The sequence below is a fragment of the Heptranchias perlo genome, unplaced genomic scaffold, assembly GCF_035084215.1.
Source record: "Heptranchias perlo isolate sHepPer1 unplaced genomic scaffold, sHepPer1.hap1 HAP1_SCAFFOLD_237, whole genome shotgun sequence".
Lineage (NCBI taxonomy): Eukaryota > Metazoa > Chordata > Chondrichthyes > Hexanchiformes > Hexanchidae > Heptranchias > Heptranchias perlo.
This window is the reverse complement of record NW_027139249.1, coordinates 189,509-205,301: the sequence shown is the minus strand read 5'-3', so window position 1 is coordinate 205,301 and position 15,793 is coordinate 189,509. Positions and strand designations below refer to the sequence as shown.

General features: G+C 51.5%; 1 protein-coding gene across 1 annotated transcript in view; it reads right to left on the bottom strand.

Annotated features, from left to right (window-relative positions):
* Nucleotides 1-15,793, bottom strand: part of LOC137310262 (serine protease 33-like) — a 41,278-nt gene that overhangs the window by 7,358 nt on the left and 18,127 nt on the right. Inside the window, exons 3-4 of the mRNA XM_067978160.1 lie at nt 2,012-2,174; nt 515-783 (exon numbers count right to left, since the gene is read on the bottom strand). Of these exons, the coding sequence (XP_067834261.1) occupies nt 515-783; nt 2,012-2,174 (432 nt within the window). The remainder of the gene's footprint in view (nt 1-514; nt 784-2,011; nt 2,175-15,793) is intronic.

Sequence of the window (15,793 nt, the reverse complement as noted above, 5' to 3'; positions counted from 1 at the left end):
TGTCTCGACAGCCAAAAGCAATAATCCAGCCACAACCTGTAAATCCTGCATGGTCCCTTTAAATAGCACCGGTGGGGGGTCCTCTAGGCACTCGAAGACACATTCAGATGGTGGGGGTTAAGGCTGTGCGTTGAGTTGACCATTAAGTCCCAAAATGGTGTCTATCACTTTAAATCAGCGTTGTACACTGATTGAAGCCATTTTCTCCCTACTTTACACGATTCCAGCGTTCGTTACCTGCTCCAACTTCTATACCAAGATGGCGTTTGGTGCACGTCGTGTGCCTCCAAGACGCCATCTTGGATGTCGGAGAGACCGTGTAGTGCCAAAACAAAGGGCGCTACACGGCCCAATTTAGCGCCCAGTGTATTTAACACACTGTGACACCTGGTCCAAGAGGGGGAAAGGACAGTGCATCTAACGCACTGTGACACCCGGTCCCAGAGGGGGAAAGACAGTGTGTCTAACTGACTAAGCCACATATTGCCAGAGGAAATGAGCCGAGACTACTTACTGCCCTCCTCTGTGTTTCCCCACCCGGCCACCCAACAGCTGGATCCGCAGGGGAACTGGAAGTTGGAGCTCGGTAGGCAGATGGGCATGATGTGGGTGTTGAACTCGATTCTCCCATCAAGTCGGATCAACGCGATGTCATTGCCTTCCAGGCGATTGACGTAATTTTCATGACGGGAGATTCTTAAGATTTTCATTACCACTTCTTTCAGATTGACACCTCCCTGCTGATGCCTTCCTAAGAAGACGTCGTATTGCAATTTCATCCTTCTGCACAATGGAAGAAACATGTCAGTTTCTTTGAGGTGAGTGAGATTTTCTTTCTCTGTTTATCAAGGTAAGTCCTGGCAATAACACTCCCAGGGCAGGTAAAGCATGAGTTGGATACAGCACAGGCTGGGACAACAGCCTCGGCATTTCTTGAGGCAGGTATAGCATGGGTTAGATACAGAGTAAAGCTCCCTCTACAGTGTCCCATCAAACACTCCCAGGGCAGGTACAGGGTTAGATACAGAGTAAAGCTCCCTCTACACTGTCCCGTCAAACACTCCCAGGGCAGGTACAGGGTTAGATACAGAGTAAAGCTCCCTCTACACTGTCCCATCAAACGCTCCCAGGGTCAGGTACAGGGTTAGATACAGAGTAAAGCTCCCTCTACACTGTCCCATCAAACACTCCCAGGGCAGGTACAGGGTTAGATACAGAGTAAAGCTCCCTCTACACTGTCCCATCAAACACTCCCAGGGCAGGTACAGGGTTAGATACAGAGTAAAGCTCCCTCTACACTGTCCCATCAAACACTCCCAGGGCAAGTACAGCGCGGGTTAGATACAGAGGAAAGCTCCCTCTACACCGACCCGTCAAACACTCAGGGCAGGTACAGCACACGTTAGATACAGAGTAAAGCTCCTTTGACACTGTCCCATTAAACACGCCCAGGGCAGGTATAGGGTTAGATACAGAGTAAAGCTCCCTCTACACTGTCCCATCAAACACTCCCAGGGCAGATACAGGGTTAGATGCAGAGGAAAGCTCCCTCTACACTGTCCCATCAAACACTCCCAGGGCAGGTACAGGGTTAGATACAGAGTAAAGCTCTCTGTACACTGTCCCATCAAACACTCCCAGGGCAGGTACAGCATGGGTAAGATACAGAGTAAATCTGCTTATACAAGGAGCTTCAGGCTTCAAAACCGAAGACCCTCTCTCCCAGAATGCAGTATTTTGACATATCCTCCATTTCCCACAACGGTCAACTGTTGTTGAATTATAGGCTCAGTCCCACATCGGGTGAGATCGGGAAACTCAGCACAGGCCAGGGATGAAGCCGCGGCCTTTCATGCTGTGTGGGGTAACTGTGGAGAAAGACGAAAGGGAGGAACTAAATCATTCTATGAGCCGTACATTTGACATTAGACGGGCCCACAATTAGTTTCTCTGTGCAGCAGCAACATTCTAACGCATTGATTAAACGCTGCTTCCAATATGAGTGACTTACTCGAAGACGCAGTGAGCAGCAGTTAAAACCCAGTTGTTAGTAATGAGGGACCCTCCGCAAATATGCCTTTTGTCCAAGTGAATGCTGGCCAGCCAGGGCCACGCTCTCGTCCGGGAGTCTTCACCGCCCACAATCCGGTTGAATATTATGGGTTGCCCGCAACCTACCAGGAGAGATCAGAACCAAAATACTAACAGGACGCCACAAATTGAATCCTTTCGCTCTCTGGGACCGGGTGTCACAGTGTGTTAGATACACTCTCCTTTCCCCCTCTGGGACCGGGTGTCACAGTGTGTTAGGTACACTGTCCTTTTCCCCTCTGGGACCGGTTGTCACAGTGTGTTAGATACACTGTCCTTTCCCCCTCTGGGACCGGGTCTCTCAATGCGTTACATACACTGTCCTTTCCCCCTCTGGGACCGGGTCTCACAGTGCGTTAGATACACTGTCCTTTCCCCTTCTGGGACCGGATGTCAGAGTGTATTAGATACACTGTCCTTTCGCCCTCTGGGACCGGGTGTCACAGTGTGTTAGATACACTGTCCTTTCGCTCTCTGGGACCGGGTGTCACAGTGTGTTAGATACACTGTCCTTTCCCCCTCTGGGACCGGGTGTCACAGTGCGTTAGATACACTGTCCTTTCGCTCTCTGGGACCGGGTGTCACAGTGTGTTAGATACACTCTCCTTTCCCCCTCTGGGACCGGGTGTCACAGTGCGTTAGATACACTGTCGTTTCCCCCTCTGGGACCGGGTGTCACATTGTGATGGATACACTGTCCTTTCCCCCTCTGGGACCGGTGTCACAGTGCGTTAGATACACTTTCCATTCCCCCCTGGGAGCGGGTGTCATAGTGCGTTAGATACACTGTCCTTTCCCCCTCTGGGACCGGGTCTCTCAATGCGTTACATACACTGTCCTTTCCCCCTCGAGGACCGGGTCTCACAGTGCGTTAGATACACTGTCCTTTCCCCTTCTGGGACCGGGTGTCAGAGTGTATTAGATACACTGTCCTTTCGCCCTCTGGGACCGGGTGTCACAGTGTGTTAGATACACTCTCCTTTCCCTCTCTGGGACTGGGTGTCACAGTGCGTTAGATACACTGTCCTTTCCCCCTCTGGGACCGGGTGTCACAGTGCGTTAGATACACTGTCCTTTCCCCCTCTGGGACCGGGTCTCACAGTGTGTCAGATACACTGTCGTTTCCCCTTCTGGGACCGGGTGTCACATTGTGATGGATACACTGTCCATTCCCCTCTGGGAGCGGGTGTCATAGTGCGTTAGATTCACTGTCCTTTCCCACTCGAGGAACGGGTGACACAATGCGTTAGATACACTGTCCTTGCCCCCTCTGGGACCGGGTCTCAATGCGTTAGATGCACTGTCCTTTCCCCCTCTGGGACCGGGTCTCACAGTGCGTTAGATACACTGTCCTTTCCCCCTTTGAGACCGGGTCTCAAAGTGTGTTAAATACACTGTCCTTTCCCCCACTGGGACCGGGTGTCACAGTGCGTCAGATACACTGTCCTTTCCCCCAATGGGACCGGGTGTCACAGTGAGTAAGATACACTGTCCTTTCCCCTCTGGGACCGGGTGTCACAGTGTGTGAGATACACTGTCCTTTCCCCCTCTGGGACCGGGTGACAGTGTGTTCGGTACACTGTCTTTTCCCCCACTGGGACCGGGTGTCACAGTGTGTTGGATACAATGTCCTTTCCCCCACTGGGACTGGGTGTCACAGTGCGTTAGAGACACTGTCCTTTCACCCTCTGGGACCGGGTCTCACAGTGTGTTAGATACACTGTCCTTTTCCCCTCTGGGACTGGTTGTCACAGTGCGTTAGATACACTGTCCTTTCCCGCTCTGGGACCGGGTGTCACAGTGCATGAGATACACTGCCCTTTCCCGCTCTGGGACCGGGTGTCACAGTGTGTTAGATCCACTGTCCTTTCCCCCTCTGGGACTGGGTGACACAGTGCGTCAGATACAGTGTCCTTTCCCCCTCTGGGACCGGGTGTCACAGTGTGTTAGATCCACTGTCCTTTCCCCCTCTGGGACTGGGTGACACAGTGCATTAGATACACTGTCGTTTCCCCCTCTGGGACCGGGTGTCACATTGTGATGGATACACTGTCCTTTCCCCCTATGGGACCGGTGTCACAATGCGTGAGATACACTGTCCATTCCTCTCTGCGGGCGGGTGTCACAGTGCGTTAGATACACTGTCCTTTCCCCCTCTGGGACCGGGTGTCACAGTGTGTTAGATACACTGTCCTTTCCCTCTCTAGGACCGGGTCTCACTGTGCGTTAGATACACTGTCCTTTCCCCCTCTGGGTCCGGGTCTCACAGTGTGTTGATACACTGTCCTTTCCCCCTCTGGGACCGGGTGCAACAGTGCGTTAGAAACACTGTCCTTTCCCCCTCTGGGACTGGGTGTCACAGTGCGTTGGATACACTGTCCTTTCACCTCTGGGACTGGGTCTCACAGTGCGTTAGATACACCGTCCTTTCCCTCTCCAGGACCGGGTGCCACAGTGTGTTAGATACACTGTCCTCTCCCCTCTGGGACTGGGTGTAACGGTATGTTAGATACACTCTCCTGTTCACCTCTGGCAGCGGGTGTCACAGTGTGTAAGATACATTGTCCTTTCACCTCTGGGACCTGATGTCACAGTGCATGAGATACACTGCCCTTTCCCCCTCTGGGACCGGCTCTCACAGTGCGTTAGATACACCGTCCTTTCCCCATCTGGGACTGGCTGTCACTGTGCATTAGATACACTGTCCTTTCCCTCTCTTGGACCGGGTGTCACAGTGCGTCAGATTCACTGTCCTTTCCCCCTATGGGCTGGGTTTCACAGTGCGTTAGATACACTGTCCTTTCCCTCTCTTGGACCGGGTCTCACAGTGCGTCAGATTCACTGTACTTTCCCCCTATGGGCTGGGTTTCACAGTGCTTTAGATACACTTTCCTGCTCACCTCTGCCAGCGGGTGTCACTGTGCGTTAGATACACTGTCCTTTCCCCCTTTGGGACTGGGTGTAACAGTGTGTTAAATACACTGTCCTTTCCCCTCAGGCACCGGGTCTCACAGTGTGTTAGATACACTGTCCTTTCCCCCTCTGGGACCGAGTCTCACAGTGCGTTGGATATACTGTCCTTTCCCTTCTGGCACCGGGACTCACAGTGTGTTAGATACACTGTCCTTTCCCTTTATAGAACCGGGTGTCAGGGTGCGTTAGAGACACTATCGTTTCCCTCTCTTGGACCGGGTGTCACAGTGAGTAAGATACACTGTCATTTCCCCTCTGGGACCGGGTGTCACAGTGTGTGAGATACACTGTCCTTTCCCCCTCTGGGACCGGGTGACAGTGTGTTCGATACACTGTCTTTTCTCCCACTGGGACGGGGTGTCACAGTGTGTTCGATACAATGTCCTTTCCCCCACTGGGGCTGGAAGTCACAGTGCGTTAGATACACTGTCCTTTCCCCCTCTGGGACCGGGTCTCACAGTGTGTTAGATACACTGTCCTTTTCCCCTCTGGGACCGGGTGTCACAGTGCGTTAGATACACTGTCCTTTCCCGCTCTGGGACCGGGTGTCATGGTGCATGAGATACACTGCCCTTTCCCTCTCTAGGACCGGGTGTTACAGTGCGTTAGATACACTGTCCTTTCCCCCTCTGGGACCGGGTCTCACATTGTGTTCGATACACTGTCCTTTCCCCCTCTGGGACCGGGTGTCACAGTGCGTTAGAAACACTGTCCTTTCCCCCTCTGGGACCAGGTGTCACAGTGCGTTAGATACACCGTCCTTTCCCCCTCTGGGACTGGGTGTCACAGTGCATTGGATACACTGTCCTTTCACCTCTGGGACTGGGTCTCACAGTGCGTTAGATACACCGTCCTTTCCCTCTCCAGGACCGGGTGCCACAGTGTGTTAGATACACTGTCCTGTCCCCTCTGGGACTGGGTGTAACGGTATGTTAGATACACTCTCCTGTTCACCTCTGGCAGCAGGTGTCACAGTGTATTAGATACATTGTCCTTTCACCTCTGGGACCTGATGTCACAGTGCATGAGATACACTGCCCTTTCCCCCTCTGGGACCGGCTCTCACAGTGCGTTCGATACACCGTCCTTTCCCCCTATGGGCTGGGTTTCACAGTGCGTTCGATACACTTTCCTGCTCACCTCTGCCAGCGGGTGTCACTGTGCGTTAGATACACTGTCCTTTCCCCCTTTTGTGACTGGGTGTTACAGTGTGTTAAATACACTGTCCTTTCCCCTCTGGCACCGGGTCTCACTGTGTATTCGATACACTGTCCTTTCCCTTCTGGCACCGGGACTCACAGTGTGTTAGATACACTGTCCTTTCCCTGTCTAGGTCTGGGTGACACATGCGTTAGATACACTGTCATTTCCGCTCTGCGACCGGTTGTCACAGTGTGTTAGGTGCACTGTCCTTTCCGTCTCTAGAACCGGGTGTCACAGTGTGTTAGATACACTGTCCTTTCCCCTTTTGCGACTGGTTGTCAGAATGTTTTAGATACACCGTGCTTTCCCCCTCTGGGACCGGGTGTCACAGTGTGTTAGATACACTGTCCTTTCCCCCTCTGGGACCGGGTGTCACAGTGTGTTAGATACACTGTCCTTTCCGCTCTGGGACCGGGTCTCACAGTGCGTTAGATACACTGTCCTTTCCCCCTCTGGGGCCGGGTCCCACAGTGTATTAGATACACTGTCCTTTCCGCTCTGGGACTGGTTGTCACAGTGTGTTAGATACAATGTCCTTTCCCCCTCTGGGACCGGGTGTCACAGTGTGTTAGATACACTGTCCTTTCCCCCTCTGGGACCGGGTGTCACAGTGTGTTAGATACACTGTCTGTTCCCCTCTGGGACTGGGTGTCACAGTGCGTTAGATACACTGTCCATTCCCCCTCTGGGGCCGGGTGTCACAGTGTGTTAGTTGCACAGTCCTTTCCCTCTCTCGGACAGGGTGTCACAGCGCGTTAGATACACTGTCCTTTCCCTCTCGAGGACCGGGTGTCAGAGTGTGTTCGATTCATTGTCCGTTCCCTTCTGGGACTGGATGTCACAGTGTGTTAGATCCATTGTCCTTTCCCCCTCTGGGACCGGGTATCACAGTGCTTTAGATACACTGTCCTCTCCCCCTCTGGGACCGGGTCTCACAGTGCTTTGGATACACTGTCCTCTCCCTCTCTCGGACCGGGTGTCACAGTGCATTAGATACACTGTCCTTTCCCTCTCGAGGACCGGGTCTTACAGTGCGTTAGATACACTGTCCTTTCCCCCTCTGAGACCGGGTTTCACAGTGCGTTAGATACACTCTCCTTTCCCCCTCTGGGACCGGGTGTAACAGTGTGTTAGATACACTGTACTTTCCGCTCTGGGACTGGGTCTCACAGTGCGTTAGATACACTGGCCTTTCCCTCTCTAGGACTGGGTGTCACAGTGTGTTAGATACACTCTCCTGCTCACCTCTGCCAGCGGGTGTCACATTGTGTTAGATGCACTGTCCTTTCCCTCTCTAGGACCTGGTGTCACAGTGTGTTCGATGCACTGTCCTTTCCCCCTCTGGGACCGGGTGTCACACTGCGTTAAATGCACTGTCCTTTCCCCTCTGGGACCGAGTGTCACAGTGCATTAGATACAGTGTCCTTTCCCCCTCTGGGGCTGGGTGTCACAGTGTGTTAGAGACACTGTCCTTTCCCCCGATGGGACTGTGTTTCACAGTGCATTAGATATACTGTCCTTTCACCCTCTGGGACCGCGTGTCACAGTGCGTTAGATACAGTGTCCTTTCCCCCTCTGGGGCCGGGTGTCACAGTGTGTTAGATACACTGTCCGTTCCCCTCTGGGACTGGATGTCACAGTGTGTTAGATCCATTGTCCTTTCGCTCTCTAGGACCAGGTATCACAGTGCTTTAGATACACTGTCCTCTCCCCCTCTGGGACCGGGTCTCACAGTGCTTTAGATACACTGTCCTCTCCCTCTCTCGGACCGGGTGTCACAGTGCATTAGATACACTGTCCTTTCCCTCTCGAGGACCGGGTCTCACAGTGCGTTAGATACACAGTCCTTTGGATTGATTAAGAAAGGGAAGATAGATTATGAAAATAAATTAGCAAAAAATATAAAAACAGATTGCAAGAATTTCTATAGTTATATTAAAAGAAAAAGGGTGGCTGAGGCAAACGTAGGTCCCTTAGAGGATGAGACCGGGAAATTAATGGTGGGAAACATGGAAATGGCAAAAATGCTGATCAAATATTTTGTTTCAGTCTTTACGGTAGAGGACACTAAGAATATCCCAACACTGGACAAACAGGGGGCTCTAGTGGGGGAGGAGCTAAATACGATTAAAATCACTAAGGAATTGGTACTCAGTAAAATAATGGGACTCAAGGCAGATAAATCCCCTGGACCTGATGGCTTACATCCGAGGGTCTTGAGGGAAGTGGCAGTTGGGATTGTGGATGCTTTGGTAATAATTTTCCAAAATTCTCTGGACTCGGCATAGGTCCCGGCAGATTGGAAAACGGCTAATGTAACACCCTTATTTAAAAAGGGTAGTAGGCAGAAGGCTGGAAATTATAGACCAGTCAGCCTAACATCTGTGGTGGGTAAAATTTTGGAATTTATTATTAAGGAGACAGCAGCGGAACATTTGGATAAACATAATTTAATAGGACAAAGTCAGCATGGCTTTACGAAGGGGAAGTCATGTCTGACAAATTTGCTTGAGTTCTTTGAGGACATAACGTACAGGGTGGATAAAGGGGAACCAGTGGACGTAGTGTATTTGGACTTCCAGAAGGCATTCGACAAGGTGCCACATAAAAGATTATTGCTCAAGATAAAGAATCACTGGATTGGGGGTAATATTCTGGCATGGGTGGAGGATTGGTTATCTAACAGGAAGCAGAGAGTTGGGATAAATGGTTCATTCTCGGACTGGTGGCCAGTGGTGTTCGGCAGGGGTCGGTGCTGAGTCCCCAACTCTTTACAATCTATATTAACGATTTGGAGGAGGGGACCGAATGTAACGTATCAAAGTTTGCAGATGATACAAAGATGGGAGGGAAAGTGGAGAGTGAGGAGGACATAAAAAACCTACAAGGGGATATAGACAGGCTGGGTGAGTGGGCGGAGATTTGGCAGATGCAATACAATATTGGAAAATGTAAGGTTATGCACTTTGGCAGGAAAAATCAGAGAGCAAGTTATTATCTTAAAGGCGAGAAACTGGAAAGTACTATAGTACAAAGGGATCTGGGGGTCCTAGTGCAAGAAGATCAAAAAGTTAGTATGCAGGTGCAGCAGGTGATCAAGAAGGCCAACGGAATGTTGGCTTTTATTGCTCGGGGGATAGAATATAAAAACAGGGAGGTATTGCTGCAGTTATATAAGGTATTGGTGAGACCGCACCTGGAATACTGCATACAGTTTTGGTCTCCATACTTAAGAAAAGACTTACTTGCTCTCGAGGCAGTACAAAGAAGGTTCACTCGGTTAATCCCGGGGATGAGGGGGCGGACATATGAGGAGAGGTTGAGTAGATTGGGACTCTACTCATTGGAGTTCAGAAGAATGAGAGGCGATCTCATTGAAACATATAAGATTGTGAAGGGGCTTGATCGGGTGGATGCGGTAAGGATGTTCCCAAGGATGAGTGAAACTAGAACTAGGGGGCATAATCTTAGAATAAGGGGCTGTTCTTTCAAAACTGAGATGAGGAGAAACCTCTTCACTCAGAGGGTGGTGGGTCTGTGGAATTTGCTGCCCCAGGAAGCTGTGGAAGCTGCATCATTAAATAAATTTAAAACAGAAATCGACAGTTTCCTAGAAGTAAAAGGAATTAGGGGTTACGGGGAGTGGGCAGGAAATTGGACATGAATTTAGATTTGAGATTAGGATCAGATCAGCCATGATCTTATTGAATGGCGGAGCACGCTCGAGGGGCCGATTGGCCTACTCCTGCTCCTGTTTCTTATGTTCTTATGTTCTTTCCCCCATTTGGGCCGGGTTTCACAGTGTGATAGATACACCGTCGTTTCCCCCTCTGGGACCGGGTGTCACAGTGCGTTAGATACACTGTCCTTTCCCCCTCTGGGACCGGGTGTCACGGTGTGTTAGATACACTGTCCTTTCCCCTCTGGGACTGGGTGCCACAGTATGTTTGATGCACTCTCTTCTTCACCTCTGGCAGTGGGTGTCACAGTGTGTTAGATACACTGTCTGTTTCCCTCTGGGACTGGATGTCACAGTTTGTTAGATACACTGTCTGTTCCCCTCTGGGACCGGATGTCACAGTGTGTTAGATACACTGTCCTTTCCCCCTCTGGGATTGGGTGTCACAGTGCATTAGATACACTGTCCTTTCCCCCTCTGGGATCGGATGTCACAGTGTGTTCGATACATTGTACTTTCCCCCTCTAGGGCCGGGTTTCACAGGGTGTTAGATACACTGTCCTTTCCCCTCTGGGACCGGGTGTCACAGTGTGTTAGATACACTGTCCTTTCCCTCTCTAGGACCGGGTGTCACAGTGTGTTAGATACACTGTCCTTTCCCCTCTGGGACCGGGTATCACACTGCGTTAAATACATTGTCCGTTCCCCTCTGGGACCGGGTGTCACAGTGCGTTAGATACACTGTCCTTTCCCCCTTTGCGACTGGTTGTCAGAATATTTTAGATACACTGTCCTTTCCCCCTATAGGGCCGGGTTTCACAGTGTGTTAGATACACCATCGTTTCCCCTCTGGGACTGGGTGTCACGGTGTGTTAGATACATTGTCCTTTCCCTCTCTAGGACCGGGTGTCACAGTGTGTTACATACTCGGTTCTTTCCCTCTCTGGGACCGGGTGTCACACTGCGTAAATACACCGTCCTTTCCCCTTTGCGACTGGTTGCAGAATGTTTTAGATACACCGTCCTTTCCCCCTCTGGGACCGGGTGCCACAGTATGTTAGATACACTGTCCTTTCCCTTCTGGGACTGGGTGTCACAGTATGTTAGATGCACTCTCCTGTTCACCTCTGGCAGTGGGTGTCACAGTGTGTTAGATACACTGTCCGTTCCCCTCTGGGACTGGGTGTCACAGTGCGTTAGATACACTGTGCTTCCCCCTCTGGGGTCGGGTTTCACAGTGCATTAGATACACTGTCCTTTCCCCCTCTGGGATCGGATGTCACAGTGTATTCGATACAATGTACTTTCCCCCTCTAGGGCTGGATTTCACAGGGTGTTAGATACACTGTCCTTTCCCCTCTGGGGGCGGGTGTCACAGTGCGTCAGATACACTGTCCTTTCCCCTCTGGGACGGGGTGTCACAGTGTGTTAGATGCACTGTCCTTTCCCCTCTCGGACCGGGTGTCACACTGCGTTAGATACACTGTCCTTTCCCTCTCTAGGACCGGGTGTCACAGTGCGTTAGAGACACTGTCCTTTCCCCCTCTGGGATCGGGTCTCACAGTGTGTTAGATACACTGTCCTTTCCCCTCTGGGACCGGGTATCACACTGCGTTAAATACATTGTCCGTTCCCCTCTGGGACCGGGTGTCACAGTGTGTTAGGTACACTGTCCTTTCCCCCTTTGCGACCGGGTGCCACAGTGTGTTAGATACACAGTCCTTTACCCTCTGGCAGCGGGTGTCACAGTGTGTTAGATACACTGTCCTTTCCCCCTTTGGGGCCGGGCGTCACAGTGTGTTAGATACACTGTCCTTTCCCCCTTTGGGGCCGGGCGTCACAGTGTGTTAGATACACTGTCCTTTCCCCCTATAGGGCCGGGTTTCACAGTGTGTTAGATACACCGTCGTTTCCCCTCTGGGACCGGGTGTCACTGTGTGTTAGATACATTGTCCTTTCCCTCTCTAGGACCGGATGTCACAGTGTGTTAGATACACTGTCCTTTCCCCCTCTGGGACCGGGTCTCACAGTGTGTTAGATACAGTGTCCTTTCCCCCTCTGGGACCGGGTTTCACAGTGTGTCAGATACACTGTGCTTTCCCCTCTGGGACCGGGTGTCACGGTGTGTTGGATACATTGTCCTTTCCTTCTCTAGGACCGGGTGTCACAGTGTGTTAGATACTCTGTCCTTTCCCCCTCTAGGACCGAATGTCACACTGCGTTAAATACACTGTCCTTTCCCCTTTGCGACTGGTTATCAGAATGTTTTAGATACACCGTCCTTTCCCCCTCTGGGACCGGGTGCCACAGTGTGTTAGATACACTGTCCGTTCCCCTCTGGGACTGGGTGTCACAGTGCATTAGATACACTGCCCTTTCCCCCTCTGGGACTGGGTGTCACAGTGCATTAGATACACTGTCCTTTCCCCCTCTGGGACTGGGTGTCACAGTGCATTAGATACACTGTCCTTTCCCCCTCTGGGACCGGGTGTCACAGTGTCTTAGAAACACTGTCCTTTTCCCCTCTGGGACCGGGTGTCACAGTGCGTTAGATGCACTGTCCTTTCCCTCTTTGGGACTGGTTATCAGAATGTTTTAGATACAATGTCCTTTCCCCTCAGAGACCGGGTGTCACAGTGTCTTGGATACACTGTCCTTTCCCTTCTGGCACTGGTTGTCACAGTGAGTTAGATACACTGTCCTGTTGACCTCTGGCAGCGAGTGTCAGAGTGGTAAAAGGAGCGAGATGTGTACAGAGTGAAATGGATACCGAACGAGATGGGAACAGAGCGAGCTGGGAACGGAACGAGCTGGAAATTGATCGAGCTGGGAAGTGAGTGAGCTGGTTACTGAGTGAGCTGAGGTCTGAGTGAACTGGGAATGGAAGGAGCTGGGAATAATTCGACCTGGGACCAGAGGGAACTGGGAATGTACTGAGCTGGGAAAGCAGTGAGTTGGGAATGGAGTGATCTGGGAACAGGTTAGCTGGGAATGAAGTGAGCTGGGGAGGGGTTAGCTGGGAACGGAGTGCGCTGAGAAAGGAATGAGCTGGGAAAGGAGTGAGCTGGTAATGGAGCGAGATGGGAAGGGGTTAGCTGGAACAGAGTTAGCTGGGAATGGAGTGAGTTGGGGAGGGGTTAGCTGGGAATGAAGTGAGCTGGGAACGATGTGAGCTGGTAATGGAGCGAGATGGGAAGGGGTTAGCTGGAACAGAGTTAGCTGGAACAGAGTTAGCTGGGAATGGAGTGAGCTGGGCAAGGAGTGAGCTGGGAACAGAGTGATCTGGGAAAGGAGTGAGCTGGGAAAGGAGTGAGCTGGGAACAGAATGATCTGGGAACAGAGTGATCTGGGAAAGGAGTGAGCTGGGAAAGGAGTGAGCTGGAAATGGAGTGAGTTGGGGAGGGGTTCGCTGGGAATGGAGTGAGCTGGGAACGGTGTGAGCTGGGAAAGGAGTGTGCTGGGAAAGGAGTGAGCTGGGAACAGAGTGATCTGGGAAAGGAGTGAGTTGGGAACGGTGCGAGCTGGGAAAGGAGTGATCTGGGAAAGGAGTGAGCTGGGAACGGTGTGAGGTGGGAAAGGAGTGTGTTGGGAATGGTGTTAGCTGGGAAAGGAGTGAGCTGGGAAAGGAGTGAGCTGGGAATGGAGCGAGCTAGGAAAGGAGCGAGCTGGGAACGGTGTGAGCTGGGAAAGGAGTGAGCTGGGAACGGTGAGCTGGGAACGATGTGAGCTGGGAAAGCAGTGAGCTGGGAATGGAGTGAGCTGGGTAAGGAGTGAGCTTGGAACGGTGTGATCTGGGAATGGAGTGAGCTTGGAAAGGAGTGAGCTGGGAACGGTGTGATCTGGTTAAGGAGTGAGCTGGGAAAGGAGTGAGCTGGGAACGGTGTGAGCTTGGAAAGGAGTGATCTGGGTACAGGTTAGCTGGGAATGGAGTGAGCTGGGAATGAAGTGAGCTGGGAAGGGGTTAGCTGGGAACGGTGAGCTGGGAAAAGAGTGAGCTGGGAATGGAGTGAGCTGGGAAAGGAGTGTGTTGGGAAAGGAGTGAGCTGGGAATGGAGTGAGCTGGGAATGGAGTGAGCTGGGAAGGGGTTAGCTGGGAATGGAGTGAGCTGGGAAAGGAGTGAGCTGGGAATGGAGTGAGCTGGGAAAGGAGTGAGATGGGAAAGGAGTGAGCTGGGAAAGGAGTGATCTCGGTACAGGTTAGCTGGGAATGGAGTGAGCTGGGAATGAAGTGATCTGGGAAATGAGTGAGCAGGGAACGGTGTGAGCTGGGAAAGGAGTGTGCTGGGAATGGAGTGATCTGGGTACAGGTTAGCTGGGAACGGTGTGAGCTGGGAACGGTGTGAGCTGGGAAAGGTGTGAGCTGGGAAAGGTGTGAGCTGGGAACGGTGTGAGCTGGGGAAGGAGTGAGCTGGGAATGCTTTGAGCTGGGAACGGTGTGAGTGAGTAACACAGAGGAATTGTAATGGATTCAAATGGTATATTAACCGGGGTGGGGGTGGGTTGATGGGGGCGGAGGTTGGCGGGAAGGAACAGCACAATGGAAATGTTGCAGTTATAAGGGTTTTGATAATTAGTGGGATGGATAGCATCTTCTGCAGTCATGACTGAGAGCCCAGGCCGGGGTGTTGGTAAAGGTAATGAATTCCTAGAATGAATCTGCGACAGTTTTCTAGAACAGAACGCTTCAGAATCGACAAGGTAACAGGCCTTACTAGTTTTATGACGTCGATGGTAGTCATGATGTGGAGATGCCGGTGATGGACTGGGGTTGACAATTGTAAACAATTTTACAACACCAAGTTATAGTCCAGCAATTTTATTTTAAATTCACAAGCTTTCGGAGATTTTCTCCTTCCTCAGGTAAATGTTTCAAGATCTCCTTGAAGCCTACGCATTTATACATATTGAATAATACATGGTGTTTACAGACTGCCCCTGCAACTGCCCGTTGCCAAGGCAATCACCGTGTTCAGACAGAGAGGTGTCATCTGCAGAACCCCCGAATACACATTCAACAAAAAAACAAACAGGGAAAAAAAAAACAGAGAAAAAAAAAACACAGAGAGAGGCAGAAACATCCGGAAGGCAGAGAGAGCCAGCAAATGACCCATTATATTAAAAACAGATAACATTTGTTCGCTGGTGGGGTAACGTGTAGCGTGACATGAACCCAAGATCCCGGTTGAGGCCGTCCTCATGGGTGCGGAACTTGGCTATCAATTTCTGCTCGATGATTTTGCGTTGTCGTGTGTCTCGAAGGCCGCCTTGGAGTACGCTTACCCGAAGGTCGGTGGATGAATGTCCATGACTGCTGAAGTGTTCCCCGACTGGGAGGGAACCCTCCTGTTTGGCGATTGTTGCGCGGTGTCCGTTCATCCGTTGTCGCAGCGTCTGCATGGTCTCGCCAATGTACCATGCTCTGGGGCATCCTTTCCTGCAACGTATGAGGTAGACAACGTTGGCCGAGTCACAGGAGTATGAACCATGCACCTGGTGGGTGGTGTCATCTCGTGTGATGGTGGTATCTGTGTCGATGATCTGGCATGTCTTGCAGAGGTTACCGTGGCAGGGTTGTGTGGCGTCGTGGACGCTGTTCTCTTGAAAGCTGGGTAGTTTGCTGCGAACGATGGTCTGTTTGAGGTTGGGTGGCTGTTTAAAGGCGAGTAGTGGAGGTGTGGGGATGGCCATAGCGAGGTGTTTGTCCTCATTGATGACATGTTGAAGGCTGCGGAGAACATGGCGTAGTTTCTCCGCTCCGGGGAAGTACTGGACGACAAAGGGTACTCTGTTGGTTGCGTCCCGTGTTAGTCTCCTGAGGAGGTCTATGCGATTTTTTGCTGTGGCCCG